The sequence below is a fragment of the Poromitra crassiceps genome (genome assembly GCF_964638095.1).
Source record: "Poromitra crassiceps genome assembly, chromosome: 18".
NCBI lineage: Eukaryota > Metazoa > Chordata > Actinopteri > Beryciformes > Melamphaidae > Poromitra > Poromitra crassiceps.
The window spans coordinates 2,438,039-2,462,807 of record NC_139636.1 but is presented as its reverse complement, the minus strand read 5'-3'; the positions used below and the strand labels follow the sequence as shown (position 1 = coordinate 2,462,807).

The window sequence follows — 24,769 nt, the reverse complement described above, 5'->3', positions numbered from 1 at the left end:
ACGTCCGTGTGACGCACTTGCCTATATGACGCCGATAATGTCGTCAGTGCCGAGGCTATGACGTGGCAGTATTTATAGCCATGCTCAGCGCATCATCATTCTCTTTCCCTGATCTTCTGGCTGCTGTACCTGAGTTGATCACATCCCATTCTCTGAAAGCTGCGTTTCGCCCCACCCACCTCCCCAGTCCACCACCAATTAACCTCCACCAATGTCTTGACTCCTGAAGAATCCCCTACGGGGGGGATTCTCTATTCTAGTCCGAGCAGATGCCCTCTCTCGCCTCAAGAAGAGAGGCATCTTACCACGGAGTCAGGTAAGATGCCTAGCCAGCCTATATATCATTTAACCAAATGAATTGTAGGTTAATAAACAAATTCAATGTTGTATAACTGTTGCTAATTACAGTATTCCAATAACCAGTTAATGTTATTTATTATCCAGGTGTAACACTTTTCAAAAGCCTACTTATTGAAGGTATTGTAAATGATTAACAAATTATTTGTAAAACTTAAACAAGCTTTGAGTAGAGCCTGCTACGTTGCCACTGATGTTTACAGCTCACTGAATTGTAATGAGTGCTTTGTAAATGAACATGTGTAGGCATTAGGCAACAATATGATGCATGGTGGTTTCCAAAATGGGGGTTCACTTTAGCTGCATGCAGGGATGTTTGAGTGGGCTTCAGTGTCCCCCAGAAGAAAACTTTTTCATTCTCATATAATTGATTCTAAGTTTAACCATGAGAAATGACAATATTTCAGCACTTTATTGTATTTCCTGCTCTGTTCCTGTTGTTTCGTTAGTAACTTTTTATGCGGCGGTCTTGTCTCCCTTAAAATGAGATCGTTGATCTCAACGGGACTAATCTGGTTTTAAAAAATCTGTATATACAACATAAGGGTTATTATTAGGGCTGTTGCTTACAGTTCAACTTTACCCATTCATATTCAACAACCTGCAGGTTCCTTGATGGGATCCCATAAGGGGAGCCACTTCAGGAAATAGTTTGTGTGCATACAAGTATTTACTCCCCATTCTTAATTAAGCTACCTCAGTAACTGCAGAAAATCATGCCTAACAAAAACCTTCTCAAATGAATATCCCTAAGACTAAATCTAATCAAAAGTTCATAGTCTAATGACGTACAATATTGAATGGAAGGAAAACATGTCAAAAGGAGACTTTTATTCTTTTGTTTCCCAGTTCACTGTAATTCAATGGCCTACATAGCAATCCCAACCACAAAAGCTGATAATATAGGAATACTGGCAAAAAGAAAATGAACATTTACACTCTCCCCAATCTGGGGGTGGGGGGGATCATTCACTGCATAGGCAAGAAACAGGATTGGGCGTCACGGCAGCTGACTGTTGTAGTTTCAGAGGCCGATCTTTGTGGGGCCAATGTATTAATCCCTTATACTGAATTTGCTAAATCATGCATGTCTTACAGGGTTTAATATTTCAAAGTAGGTACTGTCAAATCTTTGGAAAATTGAATTCCAAATGTATAGTATAATACAAGGTCAACTTGTTCTCGGGTTTCATGAACCATTAAAAGAACACCTTGAGTAAGTTTAAAGCAGGACTAAACCCCAAAACACTTTTCAGCTTTTAACCAAAATATGGCTTTTGGGGTGGTATGTGAAGGATTCTGGTCAAAATCTCCACATTTGAGACCAACCTGTTACAACTTTACAAACCCCTATCATTTCAGCAGCATAAGTTCCCTCTATGGGTTCAAACCTGCTTTCTTGTGTGCCCTCAAATGAATGGCCGATTTGGTACATCGTGACGTCACGTCACCATTTCGAGTAACACCGTTTCCATACGGATCACCAGCATTAGTTTGTTGTTTATAACGTGGCTATATTTATCATTCTCTATCTCTGATATGCTGAAAATACTGGGAGGCGGGCCATAGCCTCTCTGTCGATGATTTTATAGACAGTCTCGAGCCAACTACGTTATTTTAGAGCAGCGCAGTAAATACAATATTCCTGGAATGCAAATTAACTAAACAGTTACATGTCCTCTGCATTCTACAACAAATAAAGACATTATATTTTGTATCTTACATACTTATTGGCCAAGTTATGATCGTTTATTCTGCCAGGGTACAGAAGGGAGTATAGGCGGCCATCTTGCCTGCAGAGTTTTCAAAGTAGAATACCGTTTTGCAAGAAATCTGGGAGGTTTAGTCCTGCTTTAAATGTCATCCCCCATGTCCACATCCTCTTGTAACTTCTGCACCATCTTTTCTTCCATTTGTTTGGGTTTTCCTGTGAAAAAAAGAAGATTAGATCTAATGCTGAGGACCATCATTGTGCAATATGTTTATTTTTCCTTCCCCACTTCTAGAAAAGGGGAAGCAATGGAACATCTCGTTTGTGTTGTTGATCTTACCGGCATGTGGTGCTTTGATGAGGTGAATATTTTTCTTCACTTCGACGATGTCCTCCTCTTTCTCCAATTGTTTGCCCTTCTTTAATCTACAGAGACAACACAAAAAAACAACCGTATTACACTTTAATATTGAAACTATAAATAACTGAAAATAGATAGTTGTGAATCAAAAAGATATCCATCATTAACACAAAATATGTTGCTCACCTGTTCATGATGAATCTTGCCTGTCGTTTCTGTTTGATTTCTTGAACCTTCTTCATCGCTTCCACTGTAAAAAGGAAAAGTGATATGTTACTCTGCTGCTCAAAATTCAATTGGCTCTACATTTATACAGCAACGACTTGCAAGAAGTAAAACCACAGATTACCTGTCTTGTCCCAGAGCGCCCTCTTGTATTTAACAGGAATATTTCTTCGTTTCTCAAACTCCAAAGCGTTATCCTGAAAGACAGCATTTTCATTAGGATAGAAGAAAACAAAGGGAGCATTTGAAGACAGGAGGATATTCTAGAGACAACCAGCTCACCACTGTCAACTCCTTTCCTGTTGCCTTTCTGAATGATTTGGTCCATCTTGTTTTTCTGGGGTTGCGCTTCTTCTTGAAGTTCTTGAGGCATTTGGATTTGCAGAATCTGAACATCTAAAAGTCACACACACACACACACACACACACTTATTATGCATTGCACACACAGGACTGCGCATCTTGCCAGCCGGACAAACACACAGACGTGTTTCCACCATGCACCGTTAGAGGGCGCGATGCCTCCAAAAGCCAGAATCAAAGCTAACATGCTCGGCTAGTTAAATGTCCGGGCCGCTGTCAGGTATAAACTCCTTTTGTCAGTGAATGAGGCACATGTATTAACCTAAATTGTAAAGTTACGTGCTTCAACTTCACACATAACAGGCAGGCATATCTACTGATGATCTACTACAGTGACACTGACATGATCCCACGTGAGGGATTCCAACACGTTAAATTGGCTAACGTTAGCCACTGGCCGCCCGACACCAGCGATAAAACCTCAACTTAAAGCCATGTAAAATTGAACGAACCATTCAGCTCAAGAGAACGCAACATACCTTGCAATCGTTTCGAACAAACATCGTCCCGTGCCCGGGGTACACAGGCCCCGAGCAGAAATAGCACTTTTCGATGCGCATTTTTTGGAGCAGAAGGCTCGTGTGCGCTACACGAGCAGCTAATATAGAAACAAGACCGTCTCTTCCTCTTCCTCCTGTCCTTCTTCGGCTGTGGCAGCTAAAAGGCTTGGCGACTTGCTGCTTTGCTGCCCCCTGCTGGATCTGCTGCTTCACTGTTCAAAACGTCTCAAATCAAATTACGACTGAATAACAATCTGAAAACAAAGAAGTAACTATCATGTAACTAGGCTACTTCAATATTCCTCATGACAATAATAATAATGAATGTTTTGATATTGTCATAATAATAATTAATGTTTTGATATTGTCATAATAATAATTAATGTTTTGATATTGTCACATTAATATGTTCATGTTGCACTCTCCTGCGAGTCTGAACTTTTGCACAGCTGCATTTGCCCAGCACCTTTGACAGTGTGTACACTGTACAGTAACGTATGCCTTTACACAGGCTTGTATAGCCTACATGACTGAGTGGTCTGGTACTGCACACATGTACTCCCACCTTCTTTTCTATATCCTGCTACTATTTTTGCTACTGCAACAGCACAGTTTCATTTTATATTATGTCTCGCCTTAAATAAGCAATTTATCTCTAAAACACTCCTCAAATATAATTAAATGTCATCAAAGCCCAAGTACAGCGCATCTAGAAACCATTGCAGAGCTAACAAGTATTATATTGACTGTGATATTTGGCCCACATGCCTCTTTGAGCAGTAGGTACTCAGTGGTACTGACTTAGAACTCTCTCTCACACACAAACACACACAAACACACACACACACACACACACACACACACACACACACACACACACACACACACACACACACTGCTGATAATACCAAGGAGACAAAGTGCAACACAAAATGTTTTTCTTTTTTCCAAGAACAATTTTATTATCTATTTTTGACTGTCTTGAGAGTATCAAAAAAGGTTTGTTGCAACATTTCAACACAGAAAATACTTGTTGGTGTTTGCTTGGGATAAAAATATGTATTTTGGTATTCAAAAGTAGATCAGAAAAGCATAATTTAAATAATAACAATTAAGTCTAAAGTCTAAATTTACAATTGGCACCTGAGTTCAGTTAGCAAAAGTATCTGTGGCATTCAGCTTTGCTCTCTTTCTACATTCCACAGACAAAACTGTAACTAGAAACCTTGTCCTTATTAATTTAGGAAACTGTTACATTACAATTAAGGAAAGATTTTTTTTGTTGAGAAGAAATATCATGTTAAAAGAGACAAACCTAAATTAAAAGTCCCAATGTAACCTAAATATAATTTAGGTGAAATCTCATGATCAAAATCGAAAAGACAGCAGAACACTTTTTGACCTCTCAAGCTTTAAAGAAACAAAACAAATCTGACTAATCTTCATGTAAAAATGCCTTTCTAGCAGTCAAAACCATTGAAAATCATATGACATTAATATGTGAATACTGTTTTTCCAAAATGCAAACCAAAGAAAATCACTAAATAACAGAGACTTCAAGTTTCTTTGGTTAGGATTATTTATGTTTCAAAGATATAAAAATTGATTATGTTGCTCTTCACACATAGGGTTCTCCTTTTGATAGTCAGAATCCTTGTCATTGTCACACCTGGACAGGAAGCATCATGGAGAAAAACTGTATTTTCCCTCATAGAGCGACAGCTGACTCTCGAGAAAGAATACAAATCATTTATCACTGGCAGAACACGCTGGATCTTTGGTCTGATGCCGATAATTTGCACCACGTCGTACCGAGGATCAACTGAATGAAAAGCCATACCCATCTGAGGAAGCAGACAACTCTTTGGACAGTAGCATCGGTGTCACCACTCTATTTAGCAATGATCCAGAAGGCAAGTGAGACACAAGTCATGGAGACTTGTGCTAAAGCTTTCACCAGAATAAAGCATCAAGAAAATTTACATTGAGAAAAGCATTCATACCACCATTCTAAGGGAAATGTACATCATTGGCAAGAATACTTTTGGCATACGCTCCCTAAATGTACACCCAATATATATTTTTGGTTGCCTTTGAATATCTATTGTAGTATCAAAAACTCTTTCTTTGGATACATTTCTTCTTGTCTTTGGATCGCATCATCTATAGTATGCAAAGCCTTTTCCACATTAAGGCCATGTTAAAGCTTTAGGAGTACAGTGCATTGAAAATGTCAATTGATATTGGTATGATATTACTCAATGTTGACAATATCTAATGCACTTGTTTTCACAACATACAACATTCTAAGACAAATAATGTGAAACAAAAGCTCTTTCAACCTTGAAAATAACATTTCAGATCATTTTTTCAAAAGAAAAACTATACGTAATAATGCGCCAACACAGGATAACAAGACTTGGCAATCAAATGTTTTCACCTTGTCCCCTGAGTCTGGGAGAATACTGCACAATATATGGTAAAAAGGAGGTAGTAATGTATATACAAGAACACTGAGGTAGACAAGCAGCAAAAATGGGTCAAATACGCCCTTTGCTCCAGTGGAAAGGAATTAAATATAATGAAAATGTATCACAATACATTTCTGACATTCTTTTTAAACATTCATCATGGGTGAGCTTTAGTTTAGGACAGACAATGCCAAACACACAGACACACAGACAAAAAGGTAGACAGTAAAAAAAAAAAGGACAATGAGGGAAATAAAATACTATAACATTCATACAAAATCCTGAGGTAGACCAGAAGCATGTGCCCGTTTCCTCCGCCATAATAGTTAGCTTCCTGATCCCTTGTGCCTCAGAAAACCACCTGGGAGCCCAGATCAGGGAGCAAAAGGAGGTAGAAGTGGCGTAGCTTTGGCAGCTGGAGAGCGGGTGGGGGCCAGGCGGTGTCAGGAGCCTGCTGGATGGGACGAGTATTGGGCAGGATGAGAGCCCCCCGCCGCCGAGACGCAGCAGGTCTGGGGGGTGGCCGAGCGATGGACGGTACAGCCCGGCGTCTCCTCCTCTTCCACTTTAAAAGACGCTTTCAGCCCCGCGACGCCATCGTCTGGCCCCAGAGACTGAGGTCTGGAGCTCTGGCCGGTGGAAGGGCTGCTCATCTCCTCGTTGCTCTCTTCGTTGGAGTAATGTCCGGAGTCCGCCGTCTCTTGGCTGCCCTCGCTGGTCTGGGAGCTCTCCGAGTGAAGCGGTCCATAGATGATCTCCCGCGACGACGGCTGCAGGGGCGCAGCGCCCAACCTCTCCTCATACCTCAGGACCGTCTTGCCAGCCTCGTAGAAGCAAGCTCTGTTCTCAAGCTACGGAGGAAAGAAAAGAAAAGACGTCTGGCTCACTGGGCAAAGATTGAAGCCGAGTGAATTGATCAATGTCGCGCCACTTACATCACTTTCGCTTGGATTCTGTATCTCTCTCTGGAAAAAGAGCCACCTGTTTTCATTGCTGCTGTTGCCTGGAGCCGCACTACTTCTGACCATATTAGCTCCACCCTAGAACAAACGAGAAGATATAGGAGAAATGTGGACATTTCGAACAGCACAGTATCTCAATGAACACAAGCCGCATCACAGTGAAACCCAAATTCCTGTACATTTATTGTATTACTTTCTAATTCTTTTTTATATCAGCTGCCATCACTTCTTATACAATGTATTCCTTGCGGATGCATGTTAGTGGTCACTTTTTCTTTGGGTCTCACCTTGGTATCTAGGAATTGGTGACTGATCATAGGCATAAGGACCTCGGCATTCTCTGCATGGTGTTCATTGGGAAGGGACACGGCAGCATGTGGACCTTCACCCATGACTTTGGCACCAGAGGATTTCCTATGAGTTATACAGACAAAGATGATCATGCAAATCAGGGTCAGAGAATCACATCCATCATGTGTTGTTGTTTTTAAGTAACTGGATATTGTTGGTCATAAGTTTGAATGTTTACAGTACCTGGATCTGCTCTTGCTGATGAGGATCAAGGCACACATGACAATACAGGCCAAGGCGATGCACACACCCACAATGATCCCCGTCATGGACCTCTGGTCTATGTGATATAGACCATCGGAGTAGACTGGAAGACAAACAACATAGTCTTTCAGAGCACACATCAGCTACAACTGTTTAGAAACAGGTACGGTACAGAGGAGAGATAACATTGAAGGAAGGACGAAGTAAATGCTCTAAATATACTCTTTTACTCTATTGGAATGGAACGGAACAGAAATAAACGTTGAGATTTACCATGTCATCTCCGATCATGTTTGTATTTGTGTTGACCTGTCTGATGCTGTACCTGTTGTGTCTGGGAAGGTGTCAGAATGCCTGGGGTTCTTGCTGCGGTGGGAGCTTCCGCGCGGCAGCACCAGCTCCACAGTGCTGGAGAAAGGTCCGTCCCCCACCTTGTTGGAGGCAGAGATCTTCACCAGGTAGACGTTCCCCAGCTCCAGCTTCTCCAGCAGAGCCATGGTGTTGCTCCCTGTCAATGACAGCGTCATCAGAATTACAGCAAACAGATCCTGATGCACTTTACATTGCATAAACTATAGTAGTATAGTAAGGAAGTCGTTCGCCGTTCACCCCCATGTTAAAATGTCCGACTTTACAACAGGATTAAACATGTTTACAGCCTGGTTCCACAAACACTTTTGGTCTATAGAGCTAATTTCACCTTTTATGACAACTGTAAAGGGGGTGAATTTTTATATAACTCACCCGTTTAGAGTAAAATAGACGATAGAAAAGACTATGGGCATAATAATAATAATAACATAATCATTTTGGGCATAATTGACAGGTCGCCTGTCCAATGATCATGCAGCTTGCTGATCATGGACCAATAACAAGCAGCGCTGCAGCTCTGTGGGAAACCCCTGGCCTCACGCCGTCTTGTTTCAAGAAGAACCCCAAGATGGCGACGGCCAGACTACCATACTCTAATGTAATGTACCATACTCTAATGTAATGTACCATACTCTAATGTAATGTACCATACTCTAATGTAATGTACCATACTCTAATGTAATGTACCATACTCTAATGTAATGTACCATACTCTAATGTAATGTACCATACTCTAATGTAATGTATATGTACCATACTCTAATGTAATGTACCATACTCTACCATACTCTACCATACTCTAATGTAATGTACCATACTCTAATGTAATGTATATGTACCATACTCTAATGTAATGTACCATACTCTACCATACTCTACCATACTCTAATGTAATGTACCATACTCTAATGTAATGTACCATACTCTACCATACTCTACCATACTCTACCATACTCTACCATACTCTAGGCTGCAAAAACCAATAAGTGACTCAGTCCGTCCATATTTTTTTAATGGTCTATGACAGAGGCGGGCCTCCCAAGGGGGCTCAAAGCAGTTTCAGGGGAGGCTCAGTGAATGGAAGTGAAAAAGTTAAAGAGATAGCTCAGAGATACAGTAGTTGGATCAGAGTCAGAACAAATCAATGCCTTCAGATAGACCTTTTGATGTATTTGGTGCAGTCTGAAGTATGTCAAACAGCAATATCAGGCGAGCGAGGGGGGGGTCCTTTTTCCAAGCTTTGTCTGGGGGGGAGGCCCACAGTCTCAGACTTTGTTTGAAAAACCCCTGGTCTATGATCATTCATGTTTCGTGCCTTTAGAGATAACTAGACAGGGCAAACTACTCACCTTCCCTCTGCATTATTTGCCAGCGTCCGGCCAGCCAGGCTTTCTGGGAGGCGTACAGGATGGTGTAGTGTGTCACCAGCAGGTTCAGCTCTGCAGGCTCCCTCCAGGACACCAGCGCCGTGTCATCCTCGATCAGAGTTACCCGCACCCCTGCAGGCGGCTGACTAGGTGCTGCACACAGAACAATCACATTCACAATAAACAACACTTTGAGGATATTTATTGTGAAATAGGCAATGAGCTAATTTGAGGCTGCATAGAGGAGACAACATTAGAAAGCAGAGTAAACACCATAGCCATAATAAAATGCTACAATAATCATGCATTTTAATAAAGTCCAGTATATTACCTGCTGGAAGTGTCCTGTGGTAAACAACAGAACTCCACGGACTCGACATCTGGTCCAGATGGAGCCGGACCATAAACTCATAGCGGGTGTTTGGATCCAGATTCTGCACCATCACACTCTGTTTGGTACTGTGGACCAACAAGAACCGGTGCATTAAATTATGAATATCATCTGCATTTCCATTTTAGGCTTTTAGCAGACACCCTAACCAGAGCAATAAGTGCAACTGTAGAATTAACTTCAATTTGTATAGTGCTGCCAACATTACAAACGACCAAGGATAAGGACTGCAAGAGCCATATCCACTCATCATTAAGAAGTGCTGATCTAAGCAAGCCAAGCAAAGAGATATTTCCACAGTGGCGATTTCTTTTCCTCCCTCCAGAGGTGAACATCTAGGTCACATCTTTGTAGTGTGCACGTATTTCCATGTTTCGACTGAAAACTCTGTTGTCGCCAGCTTACGTTTGCAAGTAGCGTATAGCGGAGGCGTTGTGTGTGCCCACAGGGGTACAGCGGACTGTGAAGCTCACTGCCTTCCCAGAGGTGAAGGCAGGGCGGCTCCAACGCAGGGACACTGCAGAGGAACCGTTGGCCAAGGCAGTCACATGATCAGGAGGGGGAGGGGCTGCTGCCAGGTGGTCTCTTGCCGCTGAATGACACACGATCAAAAACACACATTTTAGTCACATTTTATATCTGGGAACAAATGGGCTGTATTCAAATTGAAGCTGTATGTCTTTGGAAATGACCACTAGAATAATCTACTTACACACACATCCAGGAGTACTAATTGTTTGGTCTGCTTGATAGCCATCTCCCGCTTGACTGAAAGCCAGCAGCTTGACATGGTACTTCCTCCTTGGATCTGGAAGGCAAATACAGTGCTATAGTTTCAGACAACAACAACAACAAATCTCTCCATGTTGCCAACACCAAAACTGGAGCTTTGATTAAACCAACATTACAATAAAACTGGAGCTTTGATTAAACCAACATTACAATAATGGCACACTACAGCACTTCTTCACTTGAATGCTGAAATAACCCCCCGAATATTTCGTTAGAAATGTTAAAAGCCTACAAATGTATCATTAAAATAATTAAACCGACAGTTAATCACCTATTTCAAGGCAAAGAGGCACACATTCACAGTGAAGTGCTGCAGGGCAACTTTGTAGGTCATAACTGGCCATCCCCCATGCAGACAATGCATGGTATCCAGAGTCACCCCAACCTGTCATTTATCATGTGTTGTCACTAGGTTAGGGTAAGGAGCCTGAAAGGGAGCGGCCAGACCCAAGGCCCCAGTAACTAGGGCAACATGATCAATGAGCCCCATGAAAATCAAGATCATCACAAAATAATAATGCCTTTTCCCATAGAAGCTAGAAAATAACGATAAAAGCCTTTTACCACTAGGTTGTGCTGCACAATACAATACAAACACAGCAGCACCAACTGTGAAGGGAGCGACTGAGGTGGAGGTGAAATCAGGTCTTATTTGTTACTGTACACTTAAAGAACTAATCTTAGCACATAGACGGCATCAACTACTGGCTCAAAGAATGGAGGAAGAAAAAGCCTGCTGGCAGTATCTTTCCACTGGAAAATATGCAAAATCCCATTTGGTCTTTTAAGCTAAAAAGCCGCCATTGCCACACCTCCTAAATCAGGACGTTTTTAGGGAGTGTTAAGATTTGTTTTATGCCTCCGGTGTGAAAGGTTAGCCTATGGGTATTGACCAGTGAGGGGCCGGGCGGTGTGTCCAGGCCTGTTGTGGGGGATGGAGCCAGGGGCAGTGTTCAGCTGCTGGGATCCTAGGCCCATGGGACCGGGGGGGTTTGACTGGGGTCAAAGGTCAGGCCAAGATAGAACAGAAGGAATCTGGGCTCAGGACTGTGGGACAGGAGCTGGGCCCCTTTTGTTTCCCCTCACGTTCTTCCTACTTGCCCATGTGTTATAGCCTTCAACTTGGAGGCACACAGAGAAAACAGTGTCCCACAACAGAAATCCTATTGAAATCAGTGATATTATGCAAATAGTGAGTCTGTTATCTATCTACCTATCCAGCTATCTTCATTGTTTTTTAATGTACTTCATGTATGTATATATATTTTGTGTGTCATCTTAAGTGTTGCACCGAGGCAAATTCATATCAACTTTGTTACCAAGGCAATAAATGACTGAATCTTGGATCAGTTACAGTTGATGGTGTGATTGTCAACTTGGAGCCAAAATGGAGCATTCTGCATTTCTAATTAGTAGGCTACACCTAGAAAATGTTAGAAACAGTTTGTTCACTATTTCTGTCCGCTGAGTATGAAAATGGGTAGGAACCAAACAACGGTGCCTGAAGACTCCGGTCAGACAGCATGATAAACCTATATGTTCAAAAGCCTTGTTCGGTATGGCTCTGCTCTATATGGGTTCATGTGACTCGATCATTGTGGGTTATTTACATGGACGACACAGACGGACAGTGGGGGAAGGGTCCTAATCCAGGACTGCTGTCTCACGGCTAGAGGTCACTGGCTGTGTCCACCTCTGGCCAATCCCAGGGCTCTTTGTTTGTGTGCTCCAGTGTCCTGCTAAAGGGGGGTAGTGGCCGGGGTCTCACAGGGCGGCTCTGGCCCTGGACACAACACAATGGCCAGGGGTAATTATGCAAGCCAGGGGATGGGAAACGGTGGTGGGAGGGACATCTGGACTCTGACCTCTAACCCTCGGAGTCTGCACTCACACCAGGCTGGAGAGGGCTGCTGCTGTTTAGGAAAGACGGGTCAGCCCGTATTGATCGGTGACAGAGGGCCAAAATGCAAATGCTATATGTCACTTCACTGCCCACTGAAATCAATTGGGCCATGCAAAAATAGACCTCTTTTTGATTCAAGACTCGATGGCAAGAACACACACTGAAATATTGTATAGTCAAAAACATTACAGAGTTGCCACGTTTTTGTAATGAGAGATTTCAAGCACCTTTCAAGGACAAATTATGTCAAACTGACGGACCAATAATTCACAGAGATGTTCACATATACTTTGTATATATACTATATACTATATAAGTATTGTAAGTCCTCTAATGCTCATTTGTTTCCAGTCATGCTTACACATCGGAATGAATCATTAACACAGTGTGAGAGTGATACTGTAGATAGGAAGATATTGTGTCAAGCTTGACCCAGCAATTTGGAGATGACGGAGCACACAAGGCTCAAACTCAGAGATTCTGGTAGGCTCAATTCAAGCACTTTTAAGGACCTCTTTGTGAATCCAAGCACTTTCAAGCATTTTCCAGACTTGTGGCAACCCCGGTATTACTTTGACGCTTTTCATGCAGCCTACCCACTCCGAGAAGAGGAGCGCATCATCACTCACCGAGGCCGCCGATGGCGTAGTCTGAGGTCTGAGCGGGGAGCTGGATGACAGGCTGCTCTGGTTGGCCCTCCTCATGGTAACACAGGCGGTAGCCCTGGACAACCACAGGTCCTGCTGAGATCTGCCAGCGCACAGTGATGGAGGTGCAGTTGAGAGGCTCCAGCTGAAGAATAGGGGCTGAAGGCACTGAGGGGACACCGAGAGCACACACACACATTTATTAGACTCTCACACTTTTCTTGGTGTTATTTCAGTCATGTTTAAGTCACAGAAAGGTAATGAGATGAAGTACAGTGTGACACAAGAATCCACGTGCACTCATTTACAGAAAAAACTGTTACTATACATACAGTATCTCCTAAATAAACATTAAACATCATAAACAATCAACAACAATGTCACTGAACACTGTCCATTTTTAAAACATCATCCCAAAGGTCATACTTTAAGCTAATGTTGAGGTGAGATTGATTGTGCATGAACTCATAACAGCACATCAGATGAAATGTGTTCAAATGCATTGGATTGGATTAGATCGTTTTGCGCTGTATTGTTTTTGTTGTTGCTCTGATGAAATCTTATTAAGACAGTGGTTAATAAATTGGTTTCCTGTGAAAAATTCATATGGAAGTCGCAGAGCGTTCGCAGAGCATTTTCGTGCAACTGAGTTGCCATTCAAGTGAGGTTACACGCTGAAAAAAAAATGGCCTCAATAGAAACAGCTGGCGTCATAATAACCATCACCCACACACACACACAGTCACGCAGCTTCAGAAGACTGTCCCTTGACCAGCAGTCAGGTTCAATACCTTACTGTCAAATCAAGAATATGCTTTTCTGTTTGTAGCTGCTACTACACCATGATCTACAGCCCCTAAATATGTAGTTTAACTTTGAAAAGCTGAACTCTAGTCTAGGTGGACAAACAGCCTCCCCCTGCACACCAGGCCATGAAAAGAAGCTATTCTTCCCCCCACATAGACGCCTGAGGCCCTCTCTTTATGACCCGTGACTGGGGCCACTCTAACACCACTGACAGCGAAGGCCAAAGGTCCCTGGGTAACCAACACAAAGACTGTGGGACAATGCTGCCAGAGCAAACTCTACTCATGAGTTGGCCACTCTGCATGGGACCATAGAGATCCACAGGACATTCTAAGGGCAGCAAAACACCCATGTGAGAAAAGCAGAAGTGCAGGCACCTACAAGTTTGCCATCGTGTGATTCTCTAGTTCATCAGCATGTACCTGTTGTTTTCTTATGACCCTACTGAAGACGTCTTCTTTCACGTCAAAGAACTGATTTGATCATAATTTGCAAAACTTGAGAAACGATGCCATGTCAAAACGGAGCAAGCAAAACTGCTCTATGCAACCACATGTGACATGTGACCGTGGAGCAAAGAAGAACAGACGACTACTTCATATCCCATGATTCCACACCATTTTCTTTTCGGGTCCACTTGAAGCTTTACCTTTGCTACTGGAGGTCTTAGGTGTGCGGTGGGAGGTCCATGCTGTGGGCTCACACCAGCCTACGCGTGTGGATGCAGCCATGCGGAGCAGGTAGATGGTGTCAGGCTGCAGGCCCTCCAGGAGATAGTCAGTGCTGTTCTGAGCTAGCTCCACAGAGGTGACTGTGTTGTCTGCGGCCGTGCGATAGGAGAGCCTGTATGCAGAGACCCGACCGCGGCTCAGCTTGGCCGGCAGAGGCTGCCAGCTCACCTGGATGTCTGTAGGGCTTTGGCTGGTCAGACTTAGCTCCGGGGTACGCAGGGGCACTGCAGCAAAACACATACCACAGATATACTTAACACAGTGAAATATTACTTCAGATTTTTTTTTTAAGTTACTAAACACAAATCTATAGTTAGTGAGGAGAGTGTTTAAAAAGCAACCCCCCCCCCCCCCCCCCATCCCTACAAAGAATGCCCTCTGTACACACATCACTCACATGTACGTTAGCTTAACTACTAGAGTGATTTACTGCAAGGAATGCTGGGACGCTCAGTGCTCTGTGCTTACCGTCCTCCAGGGTATGTTGACTGACTTGGTCTGACATACGACTGGCTCCCATTGGCATGTAGGCCACGATGTAAAAGCTGTAGTTTCGTGCCGGCTCCAGGTCTTCGATAATGTAGCTGGTTGTGTCGTTGCCAATAACAGCTTGGTATTCCTCGTTGTTTAGACCTGACATGCAATGGACGAGGAAAAGTAGATTCAGTTACGGTTCCCCCCAAACAAGATGAAACAGATGAAAGGTTGTCGAGCGTGTTCCGTGTAAACAGTCGGCATCTCGAGGGGCTTGATGCTTTCTGAACGTCGCTCATCTTTTCTGTAAACGCGCGTAATGTAAAGCAGAGCCACATTACTGCCTGCAGACCTCTCAAAGCAAACCCAATTAAACATCTAGAAATGTGTTTACCACTACGACAAGCTTTACTTTATTGAGTTACTGAACTGTCCGGTTAAATGGTAGTAGTTAAATATCTCCTTGCATTACTAGTTTGCAAGCTTGTAGGGTTTTTAAAAAGCGACCCTGTCCCTTTAACAGCCAGCAAAATGAGTTGGGGAGTGGACAATGGGCAGTTAAGCCTGTTGTTATTTCAGTGTAGTTGCCATTCTAAGCCCTCCTTGACCTCTGATCTGCATAGCGACAACAGATGGCCTTCACCAAGGAAAGATGATCAGACGTGAAAAGAGTTAGTTGTGGTCATCTTGCCATCGCTTCATACCTTCAGCCTTCCTACATTGGGACTAAGTTGTTCCAACATATTTCAACTGATAAGAAAAGCACGACACATTAGTAGTCTAGTCTCACCTTCAGCCTTCATGTAATGGATGGAGTAGGCAATGACTTTGTCTGCATTGTAGAGTGGCCTCTCCCAGGCCAGCAAGATGGCAGAGCTTGAAATAGTCTCTGCGTGGACATTTCTTGGTGCACTGGGTCTGTCCTCTGACATGACAACAATAAGTCGTGCCAAGGACAGCACAGAACCCTGCTCACTCTCTGCCACGCACTGATAGATGGCATCATCTTCAGGGATGATCTGGGTGATCACCAATTTACTGTGAAACAAAGCAACAAATCATCAACTCATTCATCAGCTGGAGAAATATGATGCTAAGTGGGCGGACTACATCTCTTTCATTAAGGGACCTTGAGACAAAACAACAGCTCAAAGCCACTAGGAATCATATAGAGAAACTAGATCTGTGACATGCAACATGAGAGCCTAATTATTATTTGATTATTTTCTGTTTGCCAATCTCTTTTGTTGTTGTTCTTGTCGTCCCTTATTTAGTCATATATTCAAGTGACCATGTATCTACCCCGTGTGTTTTGTCTCTGAGTTAATATACTGCGAATGGTGTATCTGATGTGTTTGAACCTGTTTGGGGGGGGAAATCTATCAAAACGATTGATCATAAAACAAAATAATAATAAGCACAAACGATAGCAAAGTTCCCCCATCACATTGCATCATTGTTATTTGACTTACTGTAAGCAAGTTTCATTCGTGTTATTTTGTCATGTTTAATTGCCATCTCAACTCATTTGATACTAGGAACTTAGCGAGCGGCTAATACCTGTTGTACATCTTGATCCTGCCGTTCAAGTGGACTTCTTCTCCGTTTTTCAGCCAGCTGATGCGGGGGGGAGGCACCCCCTCTGCCTGGCACATGAAGCGGGCAGTGCCTGCTCTTGGACGGGTCTGGCTCTCGGGCTTCTCCACAATGGACGGTGGCACTGAAACCAGAGAGAAATGATTAAAACATACTCTGATGCCTAACGTTTATTATAAAAACACAAAAACAATAGACGTCACTTCCTGCTTCAACATGCATAACAAGATATTTCATCTGCCATTTATTTTCCCATAGACATTTTGTAAAATACTTATAAAAATAGTTTTACTTTGTCAAACCAAATAATTCAGCTATATTTACAATCAGGACAGACCATAGAACATTTCACTCAGACCACAACGTACAAAAAAGAATAGCGGGTACAATTTTTGTTTTTTGTTTTAAGTTTTGGTCTGAGTGAAATGTTCTAAGGTCTCTCCTGATCCTAAATATAGCTGAATCGCTTGGTTTGACCAAGTAAAACTATTTTTATAAGTACCGGTATTTTACGAAATGTCTATGGGAAAATAAAGTGCAGATGATCTTGGTGCGCATGCTGAAGCAGGAAGTGACGTAGCTTGAACTAGTGTTTCTCTACACCTTACGTCTTTCCATAATAATGCTAGAAGCCTCTAGAAGCTTATCACACTACAAGGTTATGCCGATTTTCTTACAATAACAATAAAATCAGACTTTACGATTGGATATTATTGGTACCCTAAGACAGTTCAACGACTGTATTACGGCCGTAACACACCATCAAGATGATGGGGATCCACGTGTATTACATGGATGCTTCTCCTGAACTACAAACTACTGAAGAGTTTACCCAGAACGGTGAGGTTGGCAGCAGCAATAGTGTAGTTGCGGGTTCCAGGGGTGGTGGCCCTGCAGAGGTAGACCCCACCGTGTTGGGAGTTGACATCTGTGATAACCAGGTTCCCGTTGCCCAGCACTCTGGCGTTGTACACGTCGATGGGCTTGCTGTCAGCACGGCTCCAGGAGATGATGGGCCGGGGGTTGCCTGTGGCCACACACTCCAGTACCACCGTTTGGTGCAGAGAAGCTGTGCTATTCCGGGGTCCAGCAATGATTACGGGCCTCTGACGAGGTTTAGGGCCAGCCCCTTCAGTAGAAAAGGAAAGTGTTGAAGAGTAAACACAAAGTTCTATAGAGTAACCAGAATGACCGTTTAATATCAATTCTGAAATCGCAATCAATGCAACCGATATACCTAGGTTGACTGTCAGCGTTGCCTCTCTACTCTTCACACGGCTGCCAATGTTTGTCGCCACACATCGGTATTGTCCAGCATCTTCTAATTGCACGTTGTGGATTTGAAGAACTCCATTGGGCAAAACCGTAATTCTAGGAACACACAGAAGAGGTAATATTAGGATAATATTAGACAGAATAATAGAGTAAGTGCAAGATTTGACAGCATAAAACAGTCCATAGGCTACACATGTATGACAAAGTTGATGACAAAATACAAGCTGATGATTATGGTGTCTAAGCTGGCTGAAGGTACCTGTCTGTCTCCAGAGGTAATGTGCTTTGGTTGAGCTCCCAGGTGATGGTGGCAGGAGGGCTGGAGGTGAGCGCACAGGAGAACCGGGCCACCGAGCCCTCGGTCACCACCATAGGCACAGGATGCACCACAAATTGTGCGATACCTTAGACAAAAACATGACGATGATCTTATTGTGAGATATATTAGACAAACCATGACAATTGTGTTTTTTTTAATCAAGGCCTGAAGTATCAGAAGTAGAACAAGAAAAAAAATCTTTATAAACTGATTATGAAATTGCATGGCATTTATCTCAATAGTGGTCTAATGTATCATATGCTCAACTGTATGATTTAACATGGATTAATCTCGCCATTATTTGTCCACTTTGCCAATAAAGCATTTTCTTTTAATTTAGGTAAAACATGATGCATTATGCATGCAAAGCTCTGACTTTGATGGATGTTAACTGATTCTATGAAGGGAATCGATCTTTTTAAGGCACCATGATCTTGCCTTTGCACAGCTGAGCTATGGAGCCCATACTGACCAGCTGGCCCAATCAATGGATCAATTGGGGCGGATGACAGTGAATGATGCATTGTCATCTAAACACTAATCAATCCCCTCGCTCTGCACAAGGAGGATTACCAATGACCACTAGGACTAGAAACATATCTGAAACAATGGTGGAATGTAGAAAGGGGTATGGACTCTTCTGCAGAAGACGTGGATGGCACACTACACTATACAGCCTATTTTACCTATTCCATATGGCATTATGTTCCACACTCATGCATCTGTACATGTGCTGTGTAGACCCTACCATGTAGAGACTGACTTGATTATAAATGTGCTGTGTAGACCCTACCATGTAGAGACTGACTTGATTATAAATGTGCTGTGTAGACCCTACCATGTAGAGACTGACTTGATTATAAATGTGCTGTGTAGACCCTGCCATGTAGAGACTGACTTGATTATAAATGTGCTGTGTAGACCCTGCCATGTAGAGACTTACTTGATTATAAATGTGCTGTGTAGACCCTGTCATGTAGAGACTGACTTGATTATAAATGTGCTGTGTAGACCCTGCCATGTAGAGACTGACTTGATTATAAATGTGCTGTGTAGACCCTGCCATGTAGAGACTGACTTGATTATAAATGTGCTGTGTAGACCCTGTCATGTAGAGACTGACTTGATTATAAATGTGCTGTGTAGACCCTACCATGTAGAGACTGACTTGATTATAAATGTGATGTGTAGACCCTGCCATGTAGAGACTGACTTGATTATAAATGTGCTGTGTAGACCCTGCCATGTAGAGACTGACTTGATTATAAATGTGCTGTGTAGACCCTACCATGTAGAGACTGACTTGATTATAAATGTGCTGTGTAGACTCTACCATGTAGAGACTGACTTGATTATAAATGTGCTGTGTAGACCCTGCCATGTAGAGACTGACTTGATTATAAATGTGCTGTGTAGACCCTACCATGTAGAGACTGACTTGATTATAAATGTGCTGTGTAGACCCTGCCATGTAGAGACTGACTTGATTATAAATGTGCTGTGTAGACCCTGCCATGTAGAGACTGACTTGATTATAAATGTGCTGTGTAGACCCTACCATGTAGAGACTGACTTGATTATAAATGTGCTGTGTAGACCCTGCCATGTAGAGACTGACTTGATTATAAATGTGCTGTGTAGACCCTACCATGTAGAGACTGACTTGATTATAAATGTGCTGTGTAGACTCTACCATGTAGAGACTGACTTGATTATAAATGTGCTGTGTAGACCCTGCCATGTAGAGACTGACTTGATTATAAATGTGCTGTGTAGACCCTACCATGTAGAGACTGACTTGATTATAAATGTGCTGTGTAGACCCTGCCATGTAGAGACTGACTTGATTATAAATGTGCTGTGTAGACCCTGCCATGTAGAGACTGACTTCAGTGTAAGTGCACTTAAATGACTCAACACACATTGTGATGATGTGCATTCAGAAGATCTTTCAATAAGCACCACAAACAAGTCAACAGGATGTGCACGTATCTCCAGCACTCTATATAAGACATGACCAGTGACCTTCATGTATCTCCAGCACTCTATATAAGACATGACCAGTGACCTTCATGTATCTCCAGCACTCTATATAAGACATGACCAGTGACCTTCATGTATCTCCAGCACTCTATATAAGACATGACCAGTGACCTTCATGTATCTCCAGCACTCTATATAAGACATGACCAGTGACCTTCATGTATCTCCAGCACTCTATATAAGACATGACCAGTGACCTTCATGTATCTCCAGCACTCTATATAAGACATGACCAGTGACCTTCATGTATCTCCAGCACTCTATATAAGACATGACCAGTGACCTTCATGTATCTCCAGCACTCTATATAAGACATGACCAGTGACCTTCATTCATTGAGGTGATAACTCTCCCATCCCCCTTACTCACAGGAAGGAAGTCAATACCATGTTCAAGAAAATCAATGGCTAGTTCTCCCACTGAAACTCAACATTTAAACTGTGTGCCTTGGGAGATTTAAATTAAAGAGCAATCCTTTCATTTAAGGCCTAATTGCATCAATATTACACAAATACACTGGTAACCCTTCTCATGTGAAGTGCGCTGGGGGTTAAGACTAAATCAGGCCCAGATATTAAGCTCCTTTAGGGTCTGTTTTTGAATTATTCATCCGAATTGGCAGTACTGAGTTATGATTAGAGAAAAAAAAATCACTCTAACTAGGTCTCAAGATGCGTTTTCTGAAGCTGATCATGGCCCAAGTTACGAAGATAACTGAAAACACAAGTTAATTCCATTGCTAAAATACATTTATTTCCCAAAAATTAGCATTATCATGGATAGTGCAGGATTTAGCCACCATTTCCATCTACAGAAAACACAGTTGACTGGTAAACACCAGGAAAAGCCTTAAACAATGTAGCAGCAAGTTCTTCACTCTCACTGGGACCAGTGATGTAGATGGTGGGTGTGGCCTGGGACCAGTGATGTAGATGGTGGGTGTGGCCTGGGACCAGTGATGTAGATGGTGGGTGTGGCCTGGGACCAGCGCAGACTGATCTGCTAATATGGTCACCTCTCTTGTAAAGAACAAATCAATGGGCAGGTCAAACAGCACAAAGGTTCCCCTAAAGAGGTCAGAGTTCACCTCAGCCCGCTGTCCATCCAATTTCAACCCAAACTGGCTACCAGATCGAAGTCAGTTTACCATTTGTCTACAAAAGAGGACCTTGTGATTTTTATGTTTCTGCTTCTTCATAATAACCTATAACAAATGGTGTGTAATAAGCCATTAATGCAAACTACATAAGCCATTAATTTTTTGCCAATAAGGAAAAATGCATACTCTCCCAGAGAGAAAAAAAACGCAGACTGCACACTCTTTCAAGTCCAGAGGTGTTGAAAGCGGTGATGTAACCCACAGTCTATTAAGGATACTCGTAAAATACTTCCTGGATGCTGACGTGTTTTGAGAGGAACACCACTATTTGACTGTGGAATATATAAGGCCTGCTCTATATAATATATATAGCTATATAATATATAAGGCCTGCTAATATAATAGCCTGCTAATATAATATTATAATGTATACCGGTAATATAAGGCCTGCTCATTCACATGACAAATTGAGCTTCTACGTTCAACAAAAGGTCTCTGCTTGACAATGCTACAGAGGGACAGAGCCAGTGAAAGGGACCCTGGGCAGGGAGAAAGGACAGCAGGACTGCCCAGCCAGAGCAGGCCAGTGACATCACAAAGCCTTTCCCAGCTGACCTCTGCCCCCCCAGGGCCTCTGGACAGAAGGGGAGCCCAGTGGAGGCCCATCCTCCACCCTCAGCCTACAGCTGACCAAAACCTTTTAACCCGTTCAAGGCCAGACGCCTCCACCAACTTGACTCTTTTTGTGCCTTGAATGTGGCCTTCGTATGGAAAAGTGGCATAGAAGATGTTAGCTGCACTTTAATACGCGGACAACAACCCTAACAGAATCATCCACGCAGAGTTGATGCATCGTGCCTCTAAAGTTTGTATCTATGTTCAATTTGCTGTGCTTATCCATCTATTCCTATTCTCATAGTGGCATGTGCTTCATCATAGCTTTGTACTATTGAGCATTGGGAAACATTGTCCCTAAATTCTGTGAAAAACTCTTTTCTCCCTTCAAATGAGTATACTTCAGATTGCCATCATAGTCTCCATGACACTATCCGTGGCATATAACTGCTGAGAACTTGGAGTGAAACGTGTTTCTGGTAGACCAGGCCTATTGAATAGACACAGCTGTGCTGTCCAGCGTCCGCTGATATGTGGACAAACAAATGGCCTGAAAAAGCGGTCTTTTCTTCTGGGCCAGTCAGGGCCACGCCAAACAAAAGCTAAAAAGCAAATTGCCTTTCAGAGATTCCTCTGTGTAGCAGACCATTGAACAATTACACAGAGCCACAGTCTGCACTGACAATGCTAGCCCACTAACATGGAAAGATAGAGGGTGAATTTCAAGTGTTTTTTTTATCAGTGTTGACTGAGCATTTTTTCATAAAGTGTGCATGCGTTACTTTCCCTCAAAATAGGAACAGCCCCGTAAACTCAGGGCTTCCAATTAACAGGAGTATTTATTAGCTTTTAGATGGACTCTCCATCTATCCTTAACTGTCTCCTAAAATTAGCCTGTAACTGCACTGACAGCTTTTAACTCAAGCATGGCCCACTCTGAACAACTTCCAGTGACATGGAAAGCCTACTTTAGAGCCTTTTCCTCAATAAAGAGAAAGGAGAGGGGCGGGGGAGCTACATCTGCTTCCCATCTTCAGGTTAATAAGCCATGAACCTGCCATTCTGATGCTTGAATGTGTAACACCATAAAGTGGACATCACCAACACGTTCAACACCATCCTCATCTTGGTTATCCCAGTGGAGAACAAAATGGCCTAAATTCCACATACAGGTCCCAGAGAAACACGTTGAGCTCCATACTTACTTGCGATAGTCAGACGTGATCTTTGGCTTAGGATAGCTCCATATTTGTTCTGTGAGAGGCACTGGTAGAATCCTTCATCCGATTCCTGCTTGCTATGCGTTACCTTTGGTATGTACAAGGAGCCATTGGACAGAAATTGTACGTGCTCACTCTCTGCCAAGCGAACTCCATTCTTTAACCACTTGATGGTGACTGGAGGCTGTCCATGAGCCTGACAGTCCAAGACAGCAGGGTCCTTTGGTATTAGAGTCACATCACTGGGCTCTGTGATGAACGACAACTCACTGAAACAAAAAACACCTGGAGAAAGAGAGTGGGTTCATTAGTAAAGGGAAGTTTGTGGTACAGAATGCACACAATCTGACTTATGCTTGGCGTCCAAACTACAGTATAAAGACAAAGCTGTTGTGAAATGTCTATTTTATCCTCTTTTTTAAATTTTCTTATGTCATCCATTTTATGTGAAGCACTTTGAACTGCATCTGTGTATGAAATGTGCTATACTACAAATAAACTTGACTTGACTTGACTTTCTGTGCATGTTGAATATAAGCCATTTTGGTTTTACTGTCACAACAGAAATATAGGTAGTCCTCCTATACATTGTAGAATGACACTATGCAAACATCACAACCATACACATATAATATCCTGTAGGAATATATAATAGGAGATTAAAAAAGATCCTAGAGTACAATGGGGTTTGGGGTCACTGCAAACTCATTACTAAGTAAGCAGTAGGTAGTAGTAAGTACCACATTACTAAGTACCACAGAGACACTATATAATATTACACTTTCGTTTGGGTAAAATGTTGATACAAGACAGAGGTACTTGAGGGTGGGCTGCCTCAGGCGACCGATCAGCCATTAAACTAACGTTAACTATGTTCTTGTCATTTGCTGTAACATTCAATAAAATGTCAAAACGGTCATACATGAAGGAGCTTGAAGTGACAAAACTATAGAGGTTACCCACTCATATGAAAGGGAAGTGACTTCATGTTGCCTTTAAAAAAAAAGTAGCCTATCTAACTCAGAAAATCAAGCTGCCCACGATGATTTTGGGGTTTCGCGTTAATCTGAATAAAACAAAATCGCTTCACTTTTAACAGTACACTAGCTTAACTATCACTGTGATGTAACGTTACGTATCAGCCTATTTCTTTTAGCTCAGTGGTATCAACGTGCAATGCAATCAACGGTGCCTTCGCGGACCACAAATCAGTATAGTTAATAACATCATGCAGCGACATAACATCAACAATAACAAGAAGACACTTACTTGATAGAGGTAGAAATGAAACAAAAAACAGCCAATGCTGGTTGACCTTCATTTTAAACTTCGCCATTTATCCAGATTGTTGTGTCATTTTCACCACGAACCGCCGCTCTCCTGCGAGCTGCCCGCAGCTACCCCAAATCACTACTGCCTTCAGACTGGTCTATCACGACTCCACAGGGTACCAGGAGCCCCCACCCCGCCCTCTGACGCATGCGCAGACAGGCCAAAAAGTCAGGTCAGGGGTCCTCAGCAAAATGAGGATCTGATCAATTTCACCATTTTTCATTCATTAAAAGTGAGCAGGATGAGGCACTGATCAGATGTCTCTGTCTTTCCAATGTAAT

General features: G+C 42.6%; 2 protein-coding genes across 2 annotated transcripts; both read right to left on the bottom strand.

The window, feature by feature from the left end:
- Nucleotides 1–1,173: 1,173 nt before the first annotated feature.
- rsl24d1 (ribosomal L24 domain containing 1) lies at nucleotides 1,174–3,617 on the bottom strand. The gene is made up of 6 exons (XM_083654600.1): nucleotides 3,497–3,617; nucleotides 2,937–3,050; nucleotides 2,779–2,851; nucleotides 2,616–2,679; nucleotides 2,409–2,494; nucleotides 1,174–2,284 (listed from the first exon to the last, which is right to left on the bottom strand). Exons 1-6 carry the CDS (start codon nucleotides 3,575–3,577, stop codon nucleotides 2,211–2,213), a joined length of 492 nt encoding a protein of 163 aa, XP_083510726.1. The 5' UTR covers nucleotides 3,578–3,617; the 3' UTR covers nucleotides 1,174–2,210.
- A 2,814-nt stretch (nucleotides 3,618–6,431) lies between these two features.
- On the bottom strand, nucleotides 6,432–24,492 carry LOC310792452 (protogenin B-like; the record flags this gene model as incomplete). Its single annotated transcript, XM_083654141.1, has 18 exons — nucleotides 6,432–6,839; nucleotides 7,238–7,364; nucleotides 7,485–7,608; nucleotides 7,831–8,013; nucleotides 9,227–9,397; nucleotides 9,576–9,703; nucleotides 10,041–10,227; nucleotides 10,348–10,443; nucleotides 12,960–13,145; nucleotides 14,434–14,739; nucleotides 14,984–15,148; nucleotides 15,780–16,027; nucleotides 16,550–16,709; nucleotides 17,418–17,714; nucleotides 17,823–17,956; nucleotides 18,120–18,264; nucleotides 23,142–23,441; nucleotides 24,426–24,492. 18 exons carry the CDS (start codon nucleotides 24,490–24,492, stop codon nucleotides 6,432–6,434), a joined length of 3,432 nt encoding a protein of 1,143 aa, XP_083510267.1.
- Nucleotides 24,493–24,769: the final 277 nt, after the last annotated feature.

Bases quoted from the DNA above. Each gene is read 5' to 3' on its own strand.
- rsl24d1 (XM_083654600.1), bottom strand. From the start codon at position 3,577: ATGCGCATCGAAAAGTGCTATTTCTGCTCGGGGCCTGTGTACCCCGGG. The intron at 3,051-3,496 runs GTATGTTGCGTT...TGTGACTTTTAG, and splicing joins TTGTTCGAAACGATTGCAAG to ATGTTCAGATTCTGCAAATC. The intron at 2,680-2,778 runs GTAATCTGTGGT...TCCTTTTTACAG, and splicing joins GGCGCTCTGGGACAAGACAG to TGGAAGCGATGAAGAAGGTT.